At 38.6% G+C, this 24,228-nt stretch overlaps 1 protein-coding gene across 3 annotated transcripts in view; it reads right to left on the bottom strand.

Moving 5' to 3' along the window:
- The window catches only part of OPHN1 (oligophrenin 1), a 578,007-nt gene that overhangs the window by 161,623 nt on the left and 392,156 nt on the right, over nucleotides 1-24,228 (bottom strand). For all 3 annotated transcript variants that reach the window (XM_058536058.1, XM_058536059.1, XM_058536057.1), the window contains 3 exons: nucleotides 7,499-7,583; nucleotides 2,325-2,383; nucleotides 1,061-1,166 (listed from right to left, as the gene is read on the bottom strand). In XM_058536058.1, coding sequence (XP_058392041.1) covers nucleotides 1,061-1,166; nucleotides 2,325-2,383; nucleotides 7,499-7,583 — 250 coding nt within the window. The remainder of the gene's footprint in view (nucleotides 1-1,060; nucleotides 1,167-2,324; nucleotides 2,384-7,498; nucleotides 7,584-24,228) is intronic.

Genomic DNA, 24,228 nt, shown 5'->3' on the forward strand with positions numbered 1-24,228 from the left:
GATCTTGGAGATATCTCATTATATCATAGGGGAATCTGAGGTCCAGAGATGCAGAGTGATCAGGATTTATCACAGGGGGAGACCAAGAGGGCCAATTGGCCTGAAGCCTAACCTTCACTAAGAGCCTCAATTTTAGGTGTTTGAGATCCTCTCCGAATGAGGTTAAAATATATCATAACTGCATTTTTGTGAGGGTGCTAATAGATTTATTTTGTTAAATAGAAACACTTAAAATGCATCACAATTTTTCTAAGCTTGCTGTCTCATTTCTTTACTTTTTAGTATACCAGGAGTGGCCTGCCCATGGTCATCAAGAAAGCTAGTAAAAGAACTGAAACTAGAACCCAGGTTTGCTGACTCCAGGACAAAGTGGTGTCTGCTGCACCATACTGCTTCCTAAGAAGCAGATCTGGTCTTTTATAAGTCAAATAAATTCATCTTTATTCACAACATTGAACCCTCTGGCCAGGAAGCACTACAGTGGGACACACATGCCCTTTACACCCACACATCTTGGAGCCCCCTCACCAGGCCTACTCCCTGGAATGCTGCTGTCTGTTCCTGCTTTCCATACCCAAGGGGGAAGTTGACCATAACCTTAACAATAACTCCCATTTCTTTAGAACCTCCTATATCCATGCACTTTATCTGTGTTCATTCAAATCCATACAACAGTTCTGTGTGATAGGCAATACTATTATCATTTTACAGATGACAAAACAGAGGCTAAGAGAGGTTTTTGTAAGATTATACAGCTAAATATGTGGTAGAGCTGGGATTAAAAACCATGTTTATCTGACAGCAAAGCCTGTGTTCAGCCCATTCTACCTGGTGTTACCCCTCAACTGAGACAACCTCTCAAATGAGATATGTAATGACTCTGTGAGGATTTACACAAGGGTCAAGGCAAAATTATCTTCCTCACAGAGTATTCAGCCTGCCCAGAATGAAGCAGTTAGGGGCTGGGACTTAACGAGCTGACAGGCAGTTTCTCTTCAGTGCTACCACATGGGACAGTCCTCTAATAGGAACTATTCCTGAAAACCCAGAAATTACTTACTTGACCAAGTGTCTTATAAGAAGTTCCAGCATCTCTCGGTTCTTTTCTGGTAGCTTATATACCAGGGAGTGAATAGCTCCCAGCCGGTAATCCAGGTTATCAGACTCTGAGAGAGAACAGAGAGAGAGACAGTTTGCCTTCTGGGCAATTGGATCAAGCAAACTCTCACACACACACACACACACACGCACACACACGCACACACACACAGAAATAGACAATCAGAGACACAGAGAGTCAGAGAGATAAAAAGAGACAGGGAGATAAATAAGTACAGAGACACAGTGGTAGAGACCAAGAAACAAAGACACAGATAAAGAGAGAGAAAGAGAGACCAAAAGGAAAAAGAGAGATGAAAACAATAGAAAGATGAAGAAAACAGAAGAGAGAAGAGAAGAGAAAGATGAGAAGACAAGACTGTCTCAGAGGAAGTCAAATTCTGGGTGCGGTGGGCTGCTCCTAAAGTTCCACATGTATAATTCCAGCTGGAAACCCTTGCCCACCCACCTTCCTTGTGGTACTGGGAGGTATCCCGCTGCTTCTGCCTTCCTGTGAAAATCACTGCGAGAGCTCAGAGTAAAGATCAAAGGTCACCTGCCTCAACAAAGATTCATTATGAGGACAAGTCCCCTGAATCTTTTTCTCACATACCACATAGGGCATGATAAAGGAGAAGGATCACATCGAGGTAGGGAGGGATATCATGCAGCGGCCTCAGCCAAAACTTTTAATAATTCTTCAGCTGCCAACTTTTGGGGTGATTCTATATGACTTATTTCCCATGCACCCCTCCACCCTCACATTTAGTTTTATAATCTAGAAAATGTGACGCTACTACTAACAGATTAGCATTAATGATTCACAACACAATTGAAAAGCATTTGAAAAGGCAAAGTGCTAAAAAAAAAAAAGCTGAAACAGCAACTGTAATGGAACCATTTTGCTGTTCCCTTGTAATGTGAGCCTATGCTCTTGTTCTGATGGAAGAAGCACACTCAATCAATAAAGTCAGCATACCTGTCAAATCCCTCAAGTTACCCAGTTTTCTCCAACCCACTCAACTAACATTGATTTATGAAAAATAATACAACACTTGAGTTACACAGTAAGCAAGAATATACTTATTTGGCAATGGACAAAATCTGCATATGTGTTTTGTTTTTTTCCCTCAATTACTTTCCCACAAGCAGTTTTCTAGGCTTATTGCTGTAAACATTATTAAGAAGCCAGGACAACACAATTACCTAGTAACATAAATACTTACTGGCAGCAGAGACCAGCTCTTTGTGAAGTCTATAAGTCATGACAGGTTCAGAAAGATTCCTGAAATTAATGAAGACTGTAAGTTCCTTTGGTGAAGGAATAGCCAGGCCTTAGATTCTCAGTTCTGTGGGTAGCAAAACCGAAGTTTCTGAGCCCCACAGCTTAGTGTGACTACATACATTTATCTCTTCACCTGAAACTTTGTCAGAGGAATCCTGGTTGCTAGTAATTCAACAGAAGACCTACAAAGGTATGGGCGGAGATCTCAAGCAAGGTCTCCAATTAGTTCCCCAATGTGAAAAGAGGCACAAACCAGTCCTAATTCCAAAGTGGACCCACTCTGAATGCTATTATGAAGTCCTTACAGTCTGATAACTCCTGAGTTTCTGAAGTGCTTTCACATCTGTTCTCCCATTTGATCCTTCCAATGATCCTGTGAGCTGGAGCAGTTATTAAAACCTCTGTTTAATGGAGGAAGAAACTGAGGCTCAAATAGTTTTCTTTATTTATTCAAAAAATATTTGCTGAGCACCTACTTGTGCCTGACATTATGCCAGGTATTGGGGATCCAGAGATTAATAAGACATAGCCCAAACCTCCAAGGAGCTAAATAGTCTAGTTGAGGAGAGTGCCATGTACAAAATTTGCAATGCAAGGGACAAATGTGATGATAAAATAAAGGTAGCTGATGGGTGGCTCAGAGGAAGGAAGTAATCCACTAATAATAATAGCAAACTCTTCAGTGTTCTATGTCATTTACATATATTTACTCATTTAATCTTCATGACAACCCTGTAAGGTAGATATTGTTATTATCTTCATTTTGTAATGAGGAAACTGAGGTTCAGAGAAATTAAATAATTCATCAAAGACCACACATCTAGTAAGTGGCAGAACTAGGCAGTCTGTCACAAGTCCATGCTATTAATCACCATGCTATACTGCTCGCCAGTGTTATTATTGTAGTAACCCAGGTGAGAGATAATAAAGGCCTAAACAAAAATAGTGACATTAGGGTTAGAAAAACAAAGGTGAGGAAAGTTATTTGAAAGAGAATAAAAAGAGAACTCCTCCAATGATTGGGTATGTTGGTGAGGGAGAGAGTAATCTGGTTTGGGTGACTAGATAGAATAGAAATTGATTCAAAAGGAAGTGGAGATGCTAAGTCAGAGGGGCTGCTGGGATAGCCAAATGGAAATGTCTAGTAGAAAGATGGGTGGATTTCTGTTTTTATGTCTGTTAATAATTGCTTTATATATACAAAAAAATTAAAAAAAAAAAGAAAGATGGGTGGAGTGCCCTTCTAGATCTGAGAAGTAGATACTGAAATCACGAATTTAGGAAGGTAGTTAAAATCATGAATACAGATACCACTGCTCAAGGAGAGATGGCAAACTGTCAGCCAATAGCTACATGAGGCCTTCCAACATTTCTTATTTCTCCAGAATAGTGTATAAAAAAAGAAATGGAATTGAATCAGTCATCAGAATATGAAAAATTGAGATATTTCACTCAAAAATCTGTATTTTCCACCTCTATCGAAAAATTGAAAGATCTAGCTATATTGGGCCCATATGGTTATTTGTGGAAGTAAAGAATATTGCTGTTTATAAATAAACAAAGGCATTGCTATGCAAATAAAGGTGTAATATGCAACATGTTTAATATGAAAGTAGTCTACTTCACTAATTTTCATATCCTGGCCCCTGTGGATATTTGAATCTTCCATACCTCCCGTGTAACAAAAAGAGAGGAGAGCCCTGGGAAGTACCAGGTAAAAAGTCCATAAATGGGACTGCTAAAAATGATCAAAGAGGTGAGAGAAATCCAAAAGCAAGTGAGGCAGAAGAACCCAAAAGATCAGAAAGTTTCAAGGAGGACTTGTTAACAGCTTCAAATGCTACAAAGAGGTCAAGTAAGGTAAAGACTGACAACTGTTGGTTGTATACAGCATTGAGGGAGTCACTGGTGACCTTGGCAAGAGCAGCTTCAGTGGAGCAGAAGGGGTGAGAGTCATACTGCAGTGGGTTAAAGAGTAAACTGGGAGGTTAAGAAGTAGAGACAGGGAGTGTATATTACTTCATATACTGAAGCTTGGTTGGGAACGGGTGAAGTATCACTCTCATTAGGCAATCTCATCTAAGCTCCTGCCTCCAGTTATCATCTATATTGTCAATGATTCTCAATTTTTAGCTCCAGCCCAGAACTCTTCTCTGAGTTTCATTCCTATATATTTCCTACATATCCAATTGCCTACTTAACAACTTGCCCTAATTTCTTCAAAGACACCCAAATTGGACATATCCAAAACCTAACTTGTCATCTCCCTCAAATCTAGTCTTTTTCTTGTGTTTCCCAAATCAGTAAAAACATGACCATCATTTGGCTGTATAGGCCAGAAACTTGGAAGTCATTCTTTTATATTCCTCTCCCTCATTCTCATATCCAATTTTACTCCCTAAATCTCTTGAATATGCTTATTTCTGCTGATCTCCACTGCTACTCCCTAGCCCAAGCAGGAGCATCATCTTTTTCCTGGACTACAACAATAGCCAGCTAACTGGTTTCCACCTCTACTTATTTTGCCTCCCTCTAATATGATCTCTATATATTTTTTCAAAATGCAAATATCATATAACCTTCTGCTTAAAACCTTTCAATATATTCCCTTTCCTTATAAGGTAAATCCAGACTCCAATTTTAAAATGTCCTATAAGGCCTTGCATAATTTGGCCCCTACATATCTCTCCCTCCTTCTCTAAACTCAATACTCCATCTATACTGGTACATGTATTTTCTTGAAGAGGTCTTCCTTCCTCTTGCTTCAAGGCCTTTGCATATGCAGTTCTCTCTGTCTGGAACTGTTTCTCCCCCTGACTCAGTTGACTCCAGGTTACAATTCAAACCTCAGTTCAAACAAACAACCAGAATAAATCAGGTCTTCCTGTTATATGCCTTCATAGTACCTTGTACCTTTCCTTCAGAGCACTTATTACTGTTTGCTATCTTTGTATGATTATTTGTATTTTCTCTGTCCTCCTCACTGGACTATAACCTTTTTAAGGTCAGAGATCATATCTACTCACACATGTACGCCTACTACCTAGCACCATGCTCGGCATAGAGTAGGCACTCAGGAAATGTTTATTGAATGACTTAGTGAATGGTGGAATAAATGAATGAAAGAAGACACAAGGTCAAGGAGATGTGCATTGCTGGAGCATATTTATATGCTAAACCAAAAGAGCCAGTTGAATGAGAGATACAGGAGAGAGAAGGGATGGTTTTTAGAGTACTTTTCTGGAAATGTTGGAAATAAGGGTTGAGTTAGGTCCTAGAACACAAGTGGAGGAGGCCCACTCTGAAAATAGTGATATCTTTGAGAAATCTAAAGGGTGTTGACTGGCTGGTACATATTAAAGGCTCATGGGTAAGAGTCTTGAGGATAAATATCTTTTATTGGGTGTGCTGTCCACTCACACTTTCAGGCTCGATATTCCCAAATTTCAAAAGGGCCACACTGTTTATTATGGGATAACCTGGGAAAAATGTAATGTGGAGAGGAACTTAACCTATATAAATCTCTGAAAAAATTGACTCTTTTGAAAGAGGCTGAGATATAGAATCATTTACTCTCACTACTCTTATCATCTCAAGTCTTCTGAAAGTATGCATAGCAGATTGCTCTGTCTTTACTACATTACCCAAGCAACTCCAAAAAGGCCACAGTCCCTGGGGGTGGGGAATAGGGGAAGAAGATGTTCAAATATCAGTGGCCTTACAAGTCAGATACTTAGATTTAAATAATATGAGCTAAGACCATGGATATTACCTAATGGGGGAGGGGCGCACTTCAAGTTCCTCATCTGTAAAATGAGTATAGCACCACCCACCTTACAGGGTTATTGTGAGAAAAAAACAATGATATTGTCAATGTAAGCAACTAGAACACTGTCTAGCACAGAATAAACCCTCTACCAACACTACCTTTCTTCCTTGGCAGATACAGGAGAAATGCCCCTGAAAAGAGCATTCATGTTTATATAAAGTTCTATGATGATACAACAGCAGAAGGTCATTTAACAGCAATATTTGGGACCCAATCCATTTTGGATTAATGATATTTCCCAGAGCTTAAGTAGCTATCTTAATTTCTAAAGAGTATGATAACTGAAAAGAAGACATTTTAGCACAATAAAGTATGGTGCCATACTATGGGACATAAAGAATGGTAAGAAATTAATGAGTTTAAAATGTATATATGTCACAAATATTTTTACATAATATAAACTTATGCCAGTAAACTGAATGATATATTCATCAGCATTGTGCATCCCTAAATTTTGCTAAGTTAATTTTTTTTTCCTACTGCTGCCACTTTATTCAGTTCCAATATTTTTATGGTTGTATTTTCTTGGTTTTTATTTCCATTATATTGACTAAGGCATCAGATGTAACACATCACACAAACACATTATGTTTGCATAAATGCAATTTAATGTTTCAAAATGGTTATTATCCACCAAAACATGTTAACAACCTTGAATTGTCACAACTTCTGATTTTACTAGTGAGCCCATTGTGACATCACTCTATCTGTGCACAATGTCAAAACTTCAATTATTTTTTTTTTTTTTTTTTTTTTTTTTTTTTTTTTTTGTGAGGAGATCAGCCCTGAGCTAACACCCGCCAATCCTCCTCTTTTTTTGCTGAGGAAGACGGCCCTGGGCTAACATCTGTGCCCATCTTCCTCCACTTTATATGGGACGCCGCCACAGCATGGCTTACCAAGCAGTGCGTCGGTGCGCGCCCGGGATCCGAACCAGCGAACCCCGGGCCGCCGCAGCGGAGCGCGCGCACTTAACCGCTTGCGCCACCGGGCCGGCCCCGAAACTTCAATTATTTTAAGGGTATGATTTTTAAAATAATCTTTTTTTTTCCAAAAAGAGTCATTTTTCAATAATAATTCTATTATTTTGATGCTTCCCTTGCTTAAATTCCCAGATTTTTTTTAAAAGTCTCCTAATGTACATTCTTCTTTGACAGAAATCCTTTTCATTCTTTTTTTTTCTTTCTATCCTACTTCCTGAAACTGGGACCACAATGACTTCAATCTCCACCTAGACACATTTCATTGACTATGAAAAGTAAAGTCCCAAATCATATCAGGCATACCTGAGGTAGAATTTCAAGGAGCTGGTGATTGTCTTAATGTCCCAATCACTATTATGAAAATCAATATCTCCTGGGCATTTAGGATCTATTTGAGAAAAGAAAATAAGAAAAAAGTTAATGTCCCAAAACATCTTACTTTTTACCCTTTTAAAAAATAAATAAAGTGCATTAATGAAAAGATAATTACTCTAACCAGTTTTTAAGAGATGAAAACTTTATAACAAACATGTCTTCAATGTCTCAAAAATTCCCTTGCATTCCAGTCAAGCACATAAGGAGGTTGAAAGTCATCTCTTCCATCCGCACAACAAGAAAAAAGTGGAACAAACTGAAAATCTACTCCTCTTAAATCCTTCAAAAAACTGAGGTCATAGGGCAAACTACAGTCCCCAAAATGGAAGAGACAGACAGGAAGATACAGAGAATCAAAACTAACTAGAGCAGAAGCCCAGGAGCAGAAAACTCCTTGGGAACCAGTATAAGGTTAGGAAAACCTAATCTGTAATTGACAATTGCTAGAGGCTCAGTGTGGACAAGTTCGAGAGTTAAAAATTCTAAGAGGGCCCAGGCCTAGGGGGACCCTCACACTTTTGTGAGTTCTACTTCCAAGCACTTTATCAGGTTCTCACAAAGAAGATCTGAGAAAAATTCCCTCAGGTTTCCATCCTTTAGAGAGGGAGAGCAGAAATGTAGCCTTTTAAAAAATATGCACGGAACATTTCATTCTTCTTAACAAGGCCTGCCCTCAAGAGAAACTATTTTACCAGACCCTAATGTACTGGGGTTTTACCCGAGCTTAACTGATCTAGGAAAAGGAAATACCCAACTTCAGACCTGGCTTGACTTTCTGTCTCTTCTAAGGGGGAAACCAAAATAAAACTGAGAAGCACTTGTTAAGGTCACAGGCCAGGGGTACAGGCTCACTAAAAGACTGAGACATAATTATAGGACTGTAGAGTGCTATCTCTTCCCTCACACCTTACCACCACATCAAGGCCTCCTGGATAACAACAGTGGAATATGACTAAAAGAACCATGCTTCTCAGACAATACTTAAGAAGTCTCTAGGGAAAACCAAAGACAACAGGAGAAATAAAAACAAGGACACCAGAGGTAAGTTTAGCCTCTGTCACTTACAGTCACAGCAAACAATAAACACAGGCTAACCCCTAGCCAGATAAAGAAAATCTCACACTAAAGGCCTATTTACTACAGTTCCTTTTACTCATTACATCATGTCTGGCTTGCAACAAAAATTTACAAGACATACTAAAGTACAAGAAACACAGTTTGAAGAGACATAGTAAGCATCAGAACCAGACTCAGATATGGCAGAGATCTTGGAATAATCAGACTGGGAATTTAAAACAACTATGATTAATACACTAAGGATTGTAATGGATAAAGTGGACAACATAAAAGAGAAGATGGATAATGTAAGCAAAGAGAAGCCTTAAGAAAGAACCAAAAGGAAATTCTAGAAATCAAAAACACCATCACAGAGGGGCTGGCCCGATGGCACAAGCGGTTGAGTGCGCGCGCTCCGCTGCGGTGGCCCGGGGTTCGCTGGTTCGGATCCCGGGCGCGCACCGACACACTGCTTGGCAAGCCATGCTGTGGCGGCGTCCCACATAAAGTGGAGGAAGATGGGCACAGATGTTAGCCCAGGGCCGTCTTCCTCAGCAAAAAAAGAGGAGGATTGGCGGATGTTAGCACAGGGCTGATCTCCTCACACACACACACACACAAAAAAAAAAAAAAAAAAACACCATCACAGAAATGAAGAATTCCTTTGATGGCTTCATCAATGGACTGGTTATAGCTGAGAAAATAATCAGTGAGCTTGAAGAAATGTCAACAGAAACGTCCAAAAGTGAAATGCAAAAAGAAGAAGAATGAAAAAGACAGAACAGAATATTCAAGAACTGTGGGACCAATAACAAAAGGTGTAACATACATGTAATGGAAATACCAGAAGGAAAAGAAAGAGAAAAAGGAACAGCAGAAATGTCTGAAGCAATAATGACTGAGAATTTCCCAAAACTAATGACAAACACCAATCCACAGATCCAAGAAGCTCAGAAAACACAAAGCAGGATACATATCAAAAAGATCTACACCAAGGCATATCATATTCAAACTAAACATAATAAAAGACAAAGAAAAAAATCTTGATAGAGGCCAGAAGAAAAAAACACCTTACCATAGGAGGAGCAAGGATAAGAATTACATTACACTTCTCTTCAGAAACCATGCAAACAAGAAGAGAGTGAAGTGAAATATTTTAAGTGTTAAAATAAAAGAATACCAGTCAAAATTATCTTTCAAAAGTGAGGGAGAAATAAAGACTTTCTCAGATAAAGAAACATCGAGGAAATTTGTCACTAGTAGACTTGCCTTGCAAGAGACGTTAAAAGAAGTTCTTCATAGAGAAAGTTATAGGTCAATAACTCAGATCTACATAAAGAAAGGAAGAGTATTAGAGGACTTATTCTTAATTGATCCAATAGGTAAAAGTTCAAAATAACAGCAACAATGTATTCAGTGATATAGCTTATGGATAATTGAAATGAATGACATGACAACAATGTTATAAGGTACTCTGTTATAAGGTACTCGCACTACCTGTGTAGTGGTATAGTGTTATTTGAAAGGGGACTTGTATAAGTTGTAAATGTATGTTGCAAATGCAAAGGTAACCACTAAAAAATGTTTTAAAAAAAGTATAATTGATATGCTAACAGAAGAGAAAAAAATGGAATCATACAATACACTCAGTTAAACTCAGAGAAGGCAGAAAAATAGTAGAAGACAAAAAGAGAAACAAAGAACAAGGAAATGAATACAGAACAGTTAACAAATATGGTAGATATTAATCCAACTATATTAATAACCACATTAAATATCAATGGTATAAATATACCAATTAAAAGACATAGACTGTTAGAGTGTATTAAAAAATGAGACTCAATTATATATTGTCTACAAGAAATCCACTTTAAACATAAAGACAGATACAGATTAAAAATAAAGGAATAGGGAAAGATATACTATGCTAACATGAATTTTAAAAAAGCTGGAGTAGCTCTATTCATTTCAAACAAAGCAGACTTCAGATCAAGGAAAATTATCAGAGATAATGAGTTCCATTACACAGAAGGATTAATTCTTCAAGAAGATACCACAGTGTTTCACAGATATGCATCCAACAAAAAAACATCAAAAATAGGTGAGGCAAAAATTGACAGAACTGCAAGGAGATGAATCCACTATTCTTGTTGGAGACTTCAACATCCTTCTATCAGTAATTGACAGAGGCAACGGGCAAAAATCAGTAAGGATATAATTGAACTGAACAGGATCATTAATCAACTGGATCTAATTGTCATTTATAGACTACTTCATCCGACAACAGCAGGATACACATTCTTCTCAAGCTCATACAGAACATTCACTAAAATAGAACACATTTTGGGCCATAGGGCATAACTTAATAAATTTAGAAGAATAGAAATCATGCAAAATCTGCTCTCAGACCACAATGAAATTAAACTAGAAAGCAATAATAGTAAGATATCTGAAAAATCCCAAAATATTTGGAGATTAAATAACACACTTCTGAATAACATGTGATTCAAAAAAGAAATCTTAAGAGAAATTTAAAAATATTTCAAACCAAAGGAAAATAAAAATATAACTTATACAAATTTGTGGGGTATAGCAAAAGCAATGCTTAGAAGAAAATATATAGCATTGAATGCATATATTGGAAAAGAAGGAAGAGCTAAAATCAATAATCTAACTTCTACCTTATGAAACTACTAAAAGAGGAACAAATTAAACCCAAAGGAAGCAGAAGTAAAGAAATAATAAAAATTAGAGCAGAAATCCATGAAATTGAAAACAGGAAATCAACAGAGAAAAATCAACAAAACCAAAAGATGTTTTTTTTGAACAGATCAAGAAAATTGGTGAACCTCTGGCAAAGTTAATTAAGAAGGAAAAAGAAAAGACACAAATTACTAATAGCAGAAATGAAAAAGGGACAAATCACTACTGATTCCATGGACACTGAAAAGAAAATAAAGGAATATTATGAACAGCTCTATGTCTATAAATTTGATAACGTTGATGAAATGGACCAATTCTTCCAAAGACACAATCTACCAAAGTTCATACAAAAAGAAATAGACAATCTGAATAGGTCAGTATCTATTCAAGAATTGAATCAATAATTAATAACCTGCCCAAACAGGCCCAGATGGATTCACCGGTAAATCCTACCAAACATTTAAGGAAGAAATTATACCAATTCTCTACAATGTCTTCTAGAAAATAGAAGCAAAGGGAATATTTCCTAACTTATTCTGTGAGGCCAGCATTACTCTAATACCAAAACCACACAAAGACATACAATACAGGAAAAGTACAGATGAAATATCTCTCATGAATATAAATACAAAAATCATGAACAAAATATTAGCAAATAGAACACAACATTGTATAAGCCCCACACAAGTGGGATTTATTGCAGGTATGCGAGGCTGATTCAATTTTCGAAAATCAATTAATGTAACCCATCAAATCAATAGGCTATAGAAGAAAAAGCATATAATCACATCAATACATGCAGAAAAAGCATTTGACAAATCTAATACCCATTCACAATAAAAACTCTCATTAAACCAAGGATAGAGTGAAACTTCCTCAACTTGGTAAAGAGCTTCTATAAAAAACATACAGTTAACATTATACTTCATAGTGAAGATAGAATGTTTTGACCCTAAGATCAGGAGCAAAGCAAAGATTCAACATGACTAGAAATCCCAGTTGATGAAATAAGAAAAGAAAAGGAAGTAAAAAGTATACAGATTGGGAAGGAAAAGTTAAAACTGCCTTTGTTTGCAGATATAATGTCTATGTAGAACATCCCAAAGAATCAACAACTACAACAAAAATCCTGGAACTAATGAGCAATTTTAGCAAGGCTGCAGGATACAAGGTTAATAAACAAAAGTCAATTGCTTTCTTATATACCAGCAATGAACAATTGGAATATGAAATTAAAAACATACCACTTACATTAGCACAAAAAAATTAAATACTTAGGTATAAATCTAGCAAAATATGTATAAGATGTATATGAGGAAAACTAAAAAATCTTGGTAAAATCAATCATAGATCTAAATAAATGGAGAGATATTCCATATACATGGATAGGAAGACTCAATATGTCAGTTCTTCCCAACTTGAGCTATGTATTAATGCAATCCCAATCAAAATTCCAGCCAGTTATTTTATGGATATCAACAACTGACCTGGAAGTTAACATGGAAAGGCAACAGACACAAAATAGGAAATACAATATTGGGGGATAAGAATAAAGTCTCAGGACTGACATTATCCAATTTCAAGACTTACTATAAAGCTACAATAATCAAGACAGTGAGTGAGTGCCTTGGTTCAGGCTACCATAACAAAATACCAGAGATTGGGTAGCTTATAAACAGAAATTTATTTTTCACAGTTCTAGATGCTAGAAGTCCAAGATCAGGGTGCCAGCATGGTCGGGTTCTGGTGAAGGCCTTCCTTTGTGTTGCAGCCTGCAGACTTCTCACTTCTCTTTGTGTCCTCACATGGTAGAAGGGGCAAGGGATCTCTCTAGGTCTCTTCATAAGAGCACTAATCCCATAAGGGCGGAGCCCTCATGACCTAATCACCTCCTTAAGGCCCCGCCTCTTAATACAATCACCTTTGGGGGCTAAGATTCAACATATGAATTTTAGGGAGACACATTCAGATCATAGCATTTCACCTCTGGTCTGGCGAAATTCATGTCCTTTTCACATGTAAAATACATTCATTCCATCCCTACAGCCCCAAAAGTTAACTCTTTCCAACATCAACTCAGAAGTCTAAATTGAATGTCTCATCTAAATATCATCTAAATCAGATACGGCTGAGATAATTCATCCTGAGGGAAACTGCTCTCCAGCTGCGAACCTGTGAAATAAAACAAGTTAGGTGCATCCAAAATACAGTGGTGGGACAGGCACAGGACAAACACTTCCATTCCAAAAGGGAGAAATAGGAAAGAAGAAAGGGATAACAGGTCCTAAGCAAGTCCAAACCTTTTAAGGCCTGCTGGAGTGGGTATCCTGCCTTCTGGACATATTGGGGTGGTGGTGCTGTTCCCAAGGCTTTGCTTGGTCCCACTCCCATGGCTTTTTTAGGTACAGCCCACTCTGCAGCTCTCCCGGGATAGAGTTCAGTGCCTGTGGCTCTCCCAGGCTGGAACTGCATACAGGTGGTTCTACTAGTTTGGGGTTATGGAGGCAGCCCTGTCCCCTAGCTCAACTGGGCACTGCCCTAGTGGGAGCTCTCTGTGATGACCCTGCCCTCTCAATGGCTCTTTGTCTCCACCCATCTAAATATATGCGGAGGTAGCCACATCCCCATAGCTCTAAGACTCTGCTTGCTGGTAGAAAAGGCACAGTGATGATGCCACCAAGGTTTACTGCTTGTGCCCTCCAGAGGGGCAGCCCCTTCAGCCTGTGCTTTGCCAGTGCACCTGATATAATCTTTTTCTCCCAGAAGAGTATCTGGCACATAGTAGGTAGGCTCCATCCTTTTGCAATAGGGAAAGGCAAAGGAATCCTGGCTACAGGAATCAAGATTTCAATTGCTGGAATGAAAAAGGAATCCTCGTATATAAACTGGTAATTGGTATATTCTGAAGAATACTGCAGGCTTATTTATGTAAAATCTTGGCCTTGCCCAAGGCCTATTCAATCCTCAGTGAAAATAGAGTGGCCATCAATTTAGCCATATGTCCTATTTAGGCTCCTTAATTTTCTTAAGAGGCTGTCTACCCCAATTTCAGCTCACTTAATTGTAAAGCATACAGGCCTACATGTAACTGATAAGATTATTATTTCTGCATTCCAATTACCTCTCAGAAAATGCCAATTTCAGCTTTATACTGCCTAATTCTTATACACATCTGTGTGACAAGATAGTTTTTATAGAGGATTATCTGAAGAACATGCAGTCCATCTATTCCACTAAGTTGGTAACTGAACTGTTCTTTTCCACCCAAACACATTACCCTCTGAATCTGTAGTTCCCCACAGCAGTGATTGTTGCAATAATGTTTTCCTTTTTTATTCATTTGGACCTGAGAGTTTTGGGCAAGAATTCACACTGACATCTTACAAACTCAAATTTGACTCCTTCTCATCTATAATGTAACAGAAAGAACAAACTGAAAAGCTATATAGTTCAAAAGAAGGGAAACACTCTGAAGAATCAATATACAGGCACCTCTCTGAAAAAAAATTTACTGTGAGAAATAGAAAGTTTTAAAACTTTACTGATTATAAGGTGTCAATATGACTAAAGGTAGCTGCGATGAAATTCAAATAGTAATGAAGATAAAAATTATTCTTAGCCTAGGAATAGGATACTTCTTTAATCCAATAAACATATACAGTGGTGTGCTGGTAAATGATTAATGATCAGATTGTCTAGGGGAGGAGGGAAGCCTTGATTTGTAGCATTTCCCAATTTCTGTGGTATGGGGCCAATTTCAAGCTATCAACATTATGTCAATGAACTTGAAGTTGGGAAAAGATATGCACAATCAGGTCTTACGAGCCAGTATGTGCTGCCTCCAGCACACCACCATGTCTCAAATGATCAGTTGATATCACAATTATTGGTGAAAAACCAGAAGCATAAGATCAGAGGCCAGAAAGGAATCCTGCTTTCACAACTATTACTTATCATTGGGCCAGAGTGTCTAGAACAATGGTTCTCAAAGCTAGCTTCTAGAAACATCTGAGAAGCTTTTCAAAATGACAGTGCCCAGGTTCCACCCTGGATATGAATTAAATCAGAATCTCTGGAGGTGAGTCTTAGTTGTTTTTTTAAACTCTGCAGGTGATTTTAATGAATGGCAAGGGTGGTAAACCACTGGGCTATCTAATGTAATTAACTAAGAAATAGAAACAGAAAAGTCAAAACTATGGGAAAGGAGATAGAGTAATCATTATTAATCTATGACGTAACTGTCTACCCAAAACACCCAAGATAAACAATTGAAAAATTTCTAAAATTCACAAGAAAGTTTATTAAAATCCATGCTGAGAAAATAAAGATACAAAAATCATAAGCATCCTCTATACTACCAGTAACCAGTTCAAAAATTTAATAGGAAAAAAACAATGATGGGGCTGGCACCGTGGCTTAGTGGTTAAGTGCGCGCGCTCCGCTACTGGCGGCCTAGGTTTGCATCCCAGGCATGCACCGACACACTGCTTGTTCGGCCATGCTGAGGCAGCATCCCACATATAGCAACTAGCAGGATGTGCAACTACGACATACAACTATCTACTGGGGCTTTGGGGAGAAAAAGGGAAAAAAAGGAGGAGGACTGGCAATAGATGTTAGCTCAGGGCTGGTCTTCCTCACAAAAAAATAAAATAGCACTCCGTGTGTGTATGTGCATGCACGTGTTAGTCATATAATCAAACCTAGGAAGAAATATACATAAGTATTTAGGACTTATCTAAAGAAAAGTATAAAACATAGAAAACTTGCATAAATGAAAAAAAATACTGTGATTCTGGAAACACTAAATACTGAAAAGTTGTCAACTTGATTTCAATTAAGTTATACAATTAACACAATTCAAATCAAAATGCCAATAAGCTTATGTTTTCTGGAAGATGATAATAATTCTAAAATTTACATGGGATAATGAACTAGCAAAAATGACTGAAACAATTTTTTAAAAGAAGAATAATTGGGGAGAATTTGTGCTACTTGATAGGAAAATGATTAATGAGGCTACAACAGTAACAAGATCATACTAGTACAAGAATAGTCAGACCAGTGGAAAAAATGAAAAGCTAAGGAAAAAAATATGATGTAAATATAAAAACTTAATATACAATAAAATCAGCATTATAAATTAGTGAAAAAAAGAAGTGTTCAATAAATGGAATTTAGAAAATTACATATTTGAGAAAAAAGTTAGATCTCTATCTCACAATCAAATAATATATACAACTTCAAATGAATGAGTTAAAATGTAAAAAAATAACCATTAAACAATTCACAGAAAATGCAAGTGAATTTTTATAGGCTCTTGGTTAGGGAATAACTTTCTGAGCATTTGAAACTTTGAATGCACCCTGGAACATGCCATGGATATATTGCAAGGGTGACAAATTCTATAAACTGGCACAGAGATGACCACGTGAGGGCTGTACTGGGGTTATGATTTAATGTACAGCATGCACTAAAACTAGGCATAATCAAAATGAGCCTATAGTCAGGGGCCAAACTGCATCAGAGTCATTTGAGAAGCTTTGTGAAATGCAAATCCCTGGATTTCAAGACAAGAGATTGATTCATTGGGTCCAGGATTATGCCTGGGAGTTTTTTGTTTTTTTAAATAACAACTTCTCAAAGGTGATTCTAGGGTGAGGCTGATTTCCTGTCATGTAATGTGATAGATAATAAGATTGGGAGTAAAAATAATCAAGGAAATGTCTTGGTCAAAGTTCTAACTACCACTCCAAATGAGGACACAATGTTTCTTTTCCTTACATTTAGAGGTTAAAAAAAACACACACACAATAGCAAGAAAGTTAAAGTGGCTCCTCTGAAACATACGAGTCATGTCAGAGTGTCCCAATTAATCAAGGAAATGTTAGTAATATGATATTACTGTGAAAATTCTGGTTGCAAGAATAGTAAGATCAGCTTTGATTACTTGCAGTTGACAAAACTGATCAAGTAAGAGGAATAAAGAAGTGACTAACAGAAAGTGTAGGCAGAAATGAGCCCATCAGGCTCTGACACAAGTCATGAAAGTAGTAATTACTAATGTAAAGATTGATAAGTTTCAGGAAGTTACAGTCTTGACACTGTATTTTAGGCTCCTGCTCATCCTCCTTGTTCAGTTATAAAACCCAGGGATGTCAGTCTAAAGGAGAGCTGAAAGAAAGGTCACTTGTTCTTTTGTTGTTGTTGTATATAAGATGTGTGTGCCCCAAGTACAGTGATAAAAAACAATCCATCCACAGAATAACAAATGTTATAAACTATGGTGGTGGAAGATCGTCAAATATTTAATAACTAGTAATGGCACATGGTTCCATCAACCAGCAAGAGATGCTGTTTGTAAACACCAGAAATAACCACATTGGTGCCTCCTAACTACTTCAGACCTGGTTCACGCTATATATGCAGGAGAGAGGAGTGCTACCTGAAAAAAGGGTGGAGGCTACCTTAGTTAGCAGCTTAAAATAAATCCATCTGTGGCCTATTGGTTTTCCCTGGATTCAAATTATCAAGATTATTAATAATATTTACAACCTTGTGGCAGTAATTCTACTTTGGCAAATCTACCCAAAGTATAGATCGGAATTAACTCATCCACAAATACGCCATAACAAAAAAGGAAACAAGTGAGCCGGCCCGGTGGTGCAAGCGGTTAAGTGCACATGCTCTGCTGCGGCGGCCTGGGGTTTGCCAGTTCGGATCCCGGGCGCCACAGCCGCACTGCTTGTCAAGCCATGCTGTGGTAGGGTCCCATACAAAGTGGAGGAAGATGGGCACGGATGTTAGCCTAGGGCCAGTCTTCCTCAGCAAAAAGAGGAGGATTGGCAGATGTTAGCTCAGGGCTGATCTTCCTCACACACACAAAAAAGGAAACAAGTTAAATGCTCAACAAGAAGGAAATGATCTGACAAATTTTGGCTCTTTTATCTATCGTAATATTATGTAGCCATTAAAATATTTGCAAAGCATTTTTAATTATATGGGATATGCTTATGTCACGGTAACAGTGGCCATGTAAATCTAAATCTCCCTACACATCCTCCATAAAGCAACATAGAAACACCATAAAAACATAAAAGTACACAAAGCCATGCCATCCACATAACAAAAACACAAAGAACACTCAAACTTCAAATTACTTGTAAGTAGGAGAATAAACACAAAATCCCGGAGTGCTATCACTCATATTCCCCCTTCACAAATCTTCACAGGGAGCAAGGGCAATGCTGGGAAAAGTTCATTTACGAGTACAGAAGGGGGCTAGAGGCTTAAGTTAATAAAAAACCAGCACCAGAAAGACAAAGTCTACACAAAGTGTAAAAATACTGAAAAACAGTCAGGGGAGATCAGAGCACATAGGGAAGGATGTTAAAGCAGTTAAGCAGTTTTCAAAAGGCACTCTTTGAAAAGTATTGCTTCTAGGAAAGAAGAAGGCAAAACGTAAGGGAGAGATACTCTGAAGATTGAGTGGGCAAAGGGAAGTGAAGCAAAAGAGGAAAATATAAGAATGAGCAAAGTTCTACCAGGCAAATGGAATCAATATCAGAGAAAGTACATTTCAAGCCAAAAAGCTTTAATTAAATGAGACAAAGGACACTTTTTAATGCAAAAAGCCATACTCAAAATGAAAATAGAACAGCAATGAAGATCTGTGCATCAAATATAAGAGCAACCAACTTTATAAAGCAAAAATACAGGAGATACAAGGAGATGTCAATAGAAACACTAATAATAAGAGACTTTAACATACCATTTTCATTACACAACAGATCAAATGGACAAACAACAAGTAAGGATATAGAAGACCTAAATAACATAATCAATAAGGTCATTCCTATAGATATATATGAAATTATACAGCCCGATAATAGAGACTACACATCTTCTCAAGTGCACATTTAAGACTCGTAAAAAGTGATCACATATTAGGTCACAAAGATAACATCAATAAGTTCCATAAAGTTGAAATATTAAAAACATTCTCTAATCACAATGCAATAAAACTAAAACATCATTTTAAAGTCCATTCTACCTAAAAAATTTTAAACTTTCTATTAAATAATTCTTGAGTAAAGGAAGAAATACAAACTAAAATCACAAAAATTCTAAAAATACAAACCAAGATAATAAAAATACTACAAATGAAAACCTATGGGATACATTTAATGAAATGATAAGGGGGAAAATTCACTAACATAAACACATTCATCAATAAAATAAAAGAATTAAAATAAATTAAATTCTCAGCTCAAAAAGCTAAAGAAAGAGCAACAAAGCAAACCAAGGGAAAGACCAACAAATGAAATAACAAAAAGAGCACAAATTAATAAAGTAGAGAAGAGAAAAACAGGAGATCTCATTAAAAAACTGAAATTTTATTTTTTTGGAAAAATTAACAAAATAGACAAACTACAAGCTAACTTTATCAAAAAAAGAAGAGATATACAAGAAAGCACAAATATATGAAAAGAACAACCATTGAAACAGAAGAAATTTTAAAAATCATGAGAAACTAATTCGCAGACCTCAGTGATAAATTTTAAAGCCTACATGAAATTTTACCAAGATTGATCCCATCAGAGATAGAAAGCTTAAATAATTTTCTATAGTAGAAATAGAGACAGTTATTACTGAACTAAATCACATGCGTGCCTGAGTAAGCACGCACACACATACACACATACATACACTAACGCACAGAGGGAATTCTACCAAACATTCAAAGAACAGAGTCTCAATGATCCATAAATTTTTCTGGGACATTGAAAACAATGGGAAAGGTTGCAACTCTTTGTACAGTCGTGTGTCACTTAACGATGGGGATATGTTCTGAGAAATACATTGTTAGGCAATTTCATTGTTGTGCAAACGTAGAGTGTACTTACACAAACCTAGAATGTATAGCCTACTACACACCTAGGCTATATGGTATGAACCTTATGGGGCCACCATCATATACGCAGTCCGTCATTGACCCAAACATTATTTTGTGGTGCATGACTGTATAAACAAGTGTAATACTGATAACAAAACCTGATAAATGTAGTACCCCAAAATTATGGAACAATATCACCTATGAATAAAGATGCAAAAATTCAAAATAAAATATTAGTGAACAGGACCAAATACCATATTAAGAAAATAATATACCCTGGCTAAATTGGATTTAATCCAGAAATGCAAGAATGAAACAGTGGTGCAATATTAAGAAATATACTTATATAATATACCATTTTCATAGATATTAAAAAAATCATGATTATGTCCAAAGACGTTGAAAAAGCCTTCAACAAAATTCAACACCCATTCCTGACTTTTAAGAAAATTAAAATTAGGCATTGATAGATTAGCATTCTTTTTTTCTTTTTTTGTGAGGAAGATCAGCCCTGTGCTAACATCTGCCAATCCTCCTCTTTTTTTGCTGACGAAGTCTGGCCCTAGGCTAACATCCGTGCCCATCCTCCTCCACTTTATATGGGACGCCACCAGAGCATGGCTTGCCAAGCAGTGCGTCAGTGTGCACCAGGGATCTGAATTGGCGAACCCCAGGCCGCCGCAGCAGAGCGCATGCACTTAACTGCTTGCGCCACAGGGCCGGCCCCCAGATTAGCATTCTTAATATGATAAAACACATATACACACATACACACATGCATAAAGAAAAAGAAGTGCTTAGGAATTGGAAAAAAGAAGGAACACTCTCTATTTGCAGATGATATGAAAGTACACCCAGAAAACTTAGAGAACAAATGATAAAATTAATAAAAAACAATTGAAGCAATGACTAAGGCAACAAAATGTAAAATTAACGTACAGAAATCAATAGCCTTCATATACACAAGCAAAAACCAGTCAGAAATTATAATAGTAGTGGATACCACTGGCAGTGGCAGCGGCGCCCATGACCTGAGGTTTTAAAAAGCGCAGCGGTGCCAGAGACCAGAGACTGTAGGAGCCACAACCACACTCACGACTCAGCTCTTACCCCTCCCCAGCAGTGACGGTTGGCGCCCACAACTGACACTTCAGGAAATGCAGCACGGTACTGGTGACCCAGCCTCCTTACTCTCCACTGGTGGTGGCAACTCTGACACCAGCCTTTCCAGCAGCAGGGGCTGTACCCAAGACACAGATACCACCAGCAGCGGCAACAGTGCCCATGACCTGAGGTTTCAAAAAGCACAATGGCGCCAGAGACCAGAGGCTTCAGGAGCAGCAGTGGCAATCACAACTTAGCCACTAACCCTCACTCAGCAGTGGCAGAGGGTGCCTGTGAGTTGAGGCTTGAGAAAACACAGAAGTACTCAAGCTTAGCCTCTACTTCTCCCCCAGCAGGTGGTTCCTGTGCCCTGGGGCTTCAGGAGCCACAGCAGTACCTGTGACCCAGACCCTAGGGTTGCCACCCCCAACACTGGCCCTACCAGCAGTGTTACATACAAGTCCCCTGAGCCCTGGCAACAGTGGTGACACCTGTGAACCCAGCGCCCCCAGCAGTGGTGGTGCCAGCATCCCAGATAACCCGAGAGCAGCAGCACAGGTGGTGGACATGGCAACAGCACCAAAGCCTGTGGAGATCCAGTGGGGGGAACACAAGACCCAGGAGACCCAGGAAGCAACAGAGGTGGTCGCAGCCTGGTGACCCTGGTGGCAACATGCACAACTGCAGCAAGATCACAAGCAGCAAGACACCAGCAACCTCAGAGGTACCAGCAACCTGAGGGGTACAAGCAGCACAATAAGGGCACTGATGATGCCACTGGCAGAGGCAGTGAAGGGTGGAAAGCACAGGCTCTTAAATACAACCAGAAGCAGTTCAGAATCAAAGTAACCAAAGCCTTACCCAAATAAAGGAAGGTGTTTACTACCACGAATGCGCCGGAAGAGGAACAACTCATCAAGCACCATTAAAAACTACATAATACAGTAGCACAGAAAGAAAATTAGAACTGTCCAGAAACCATACTTGAAGCCATGGAAGATTACGATCTAACTGACAGAGAATTCGAAATAGCTGTCATGAAGAAACTCAATGAGTCAGAAGAAACCTCAGTAAGGCAGTTCAATAAGCTCAGGAATAAAATTAATGAACAGAAGGAATACTTTAACAAAGAGATTGAAACTCTAAAATTAAACAATCATTCTGGAGATGAAGAACACAATGAGATGAAAAATAAAGTAGAAAACATTGGAAATAGAGTACACCATAAAGAAGAGAGAATTACCAAGCTCTAAATAGAAATCTAGAAAGGATTCAGGTGGAAAAGGAGAAAGAACTAAGATTTTTTAAAAATGGAGAAATTCTATGAGAAATATCCAACTCATTTAGGAAAAGCAACATAAGGATAATGTATATTGACGAGAGGAAGAAAGGAGCAGAGATCTTTTTAAAGAAATAATACCTGAGAACTTCCCAAACCTGGGGAAGGAACTGGATATGCAAGTACATGAAACTAATAGAACTCCTAATCATCTAATGCAAAAAGACCTTCTCCAAGCCACACTATATTAAAACTGTCAAAAGTCAATGACAAAGAAAGAATATGAAGGGCAGCTAGAGAGAATAAAATTAATTACAAAGGAATCCTCATCAGCCTATCAGTGGAATTCTCAGCAGAAATTCTACAGACTAGGAGAGAGTAGAATGATATATTCAAAATATTGAGAGACAAAAACTATCAGCCAAGAATACTCTATTCAACAAGTTATCCCTCAAATATGAAAGAGAAATAAAGGCTTTCCCAGGCAAATAAAAGCTGAGGGAGGAGGGAAGTCAAGATGGCGGCATAGGCAGACTCTGAATTCACCTCCTCCCGCAGACACAGCCAATTTACAACTACTCATGGAAAAATTACCCCTGAGACAGAACTGAAAACTGGATAAGAGGAACTCCTGCAACAATGGACAATCCTAATTGAGGTGGAAGAGGCAGAAACTCCCTTCTGGAGAGGAAAAACACTGCCTTCACAAGCCGCAGTGCTTCAAGGCTGCCCTGGAGCAGCGCACAGGTATGCAGCCCTTCCTGGAGGCATGAGGCCCTGAGCTGGGGAGCGTCCCCGCTGAGGGCATTTTGTGGACCCAGCACAATCGAGACAAATGGCATAATATCTGACTTTGCCTGCTACTAAAACATTGGGGAGTACCGCCAGAAAAGCTGGTTCACAAAGAAATTACCACTGGCTCTTAAAGGGCCCATGCACAAACTCACTCATTTCAGAAAGCAACCCAAAATCACCAGAAAGAAAGATGCACAGTGCTGTGGTGAAAAGAGACTCACCTAATAGGCCCTGAGTGCAACTCGGTGAGGGGTGAGACCTCTCCAGGGACTGGGACATTGGCAGCGGCCATTGTTGTGGCCCGGTGTGGGCATGCTGACACAGACGCCATTGGAATTCTCCCTGAGGTCTGCTAGCCCAGGTGTGACCCACCCACTAGAGCACTGATTTAATCCAGCACAGCCAGGGCAGGCAGCCCACCATAAAGACTGACCCCACCCAACAACAAGCCCTCAGGCAACATGTGGGCCTGCATACATTGGTGACTGGATTCTCTGCAGCCTGGCAACTGAGCCACTTCAGCAGGGCAGGACATGCACAAGGAGAGGGGGGAGAGTGTGGGGCGGTGGTGGAGTGTGTGGGGCTCCCACCGTGGAGAGACTGGGTCCGCTTGGGGAGGTCAGGGCATGCACACGGGGCAGGACTGTGTTGACTGTGTGGGGATCTGTGGGCGGCAGGGCTTGGCAGATGCAGAAGACTTGTGCTTCTCAAAGACCCTCATAGGGGGTTGGCCCCACGTTCCAAAGCCTGAAACAATTGGGTGCTCCTGTGCCTGAGGCCAGCCACACCCAGCTGAAATCCTCAGAGAGCTGACAAGAGACCTAA

Source organism: Diceros bicornis, chromosome X (genome assembly GCF_020826845.1).
Source record: "Diceros bicornis minor isolate mBicDic1 chromosome X, mDicBic1.mat.cur, whole genome shotgun sequence".
Lineage (NCBI taxonomy): Eukaryota > Metazoa > Chordata > Mammalia > Perissodactyla > Rhinocerotidae > Diceros > Diceros bicornis.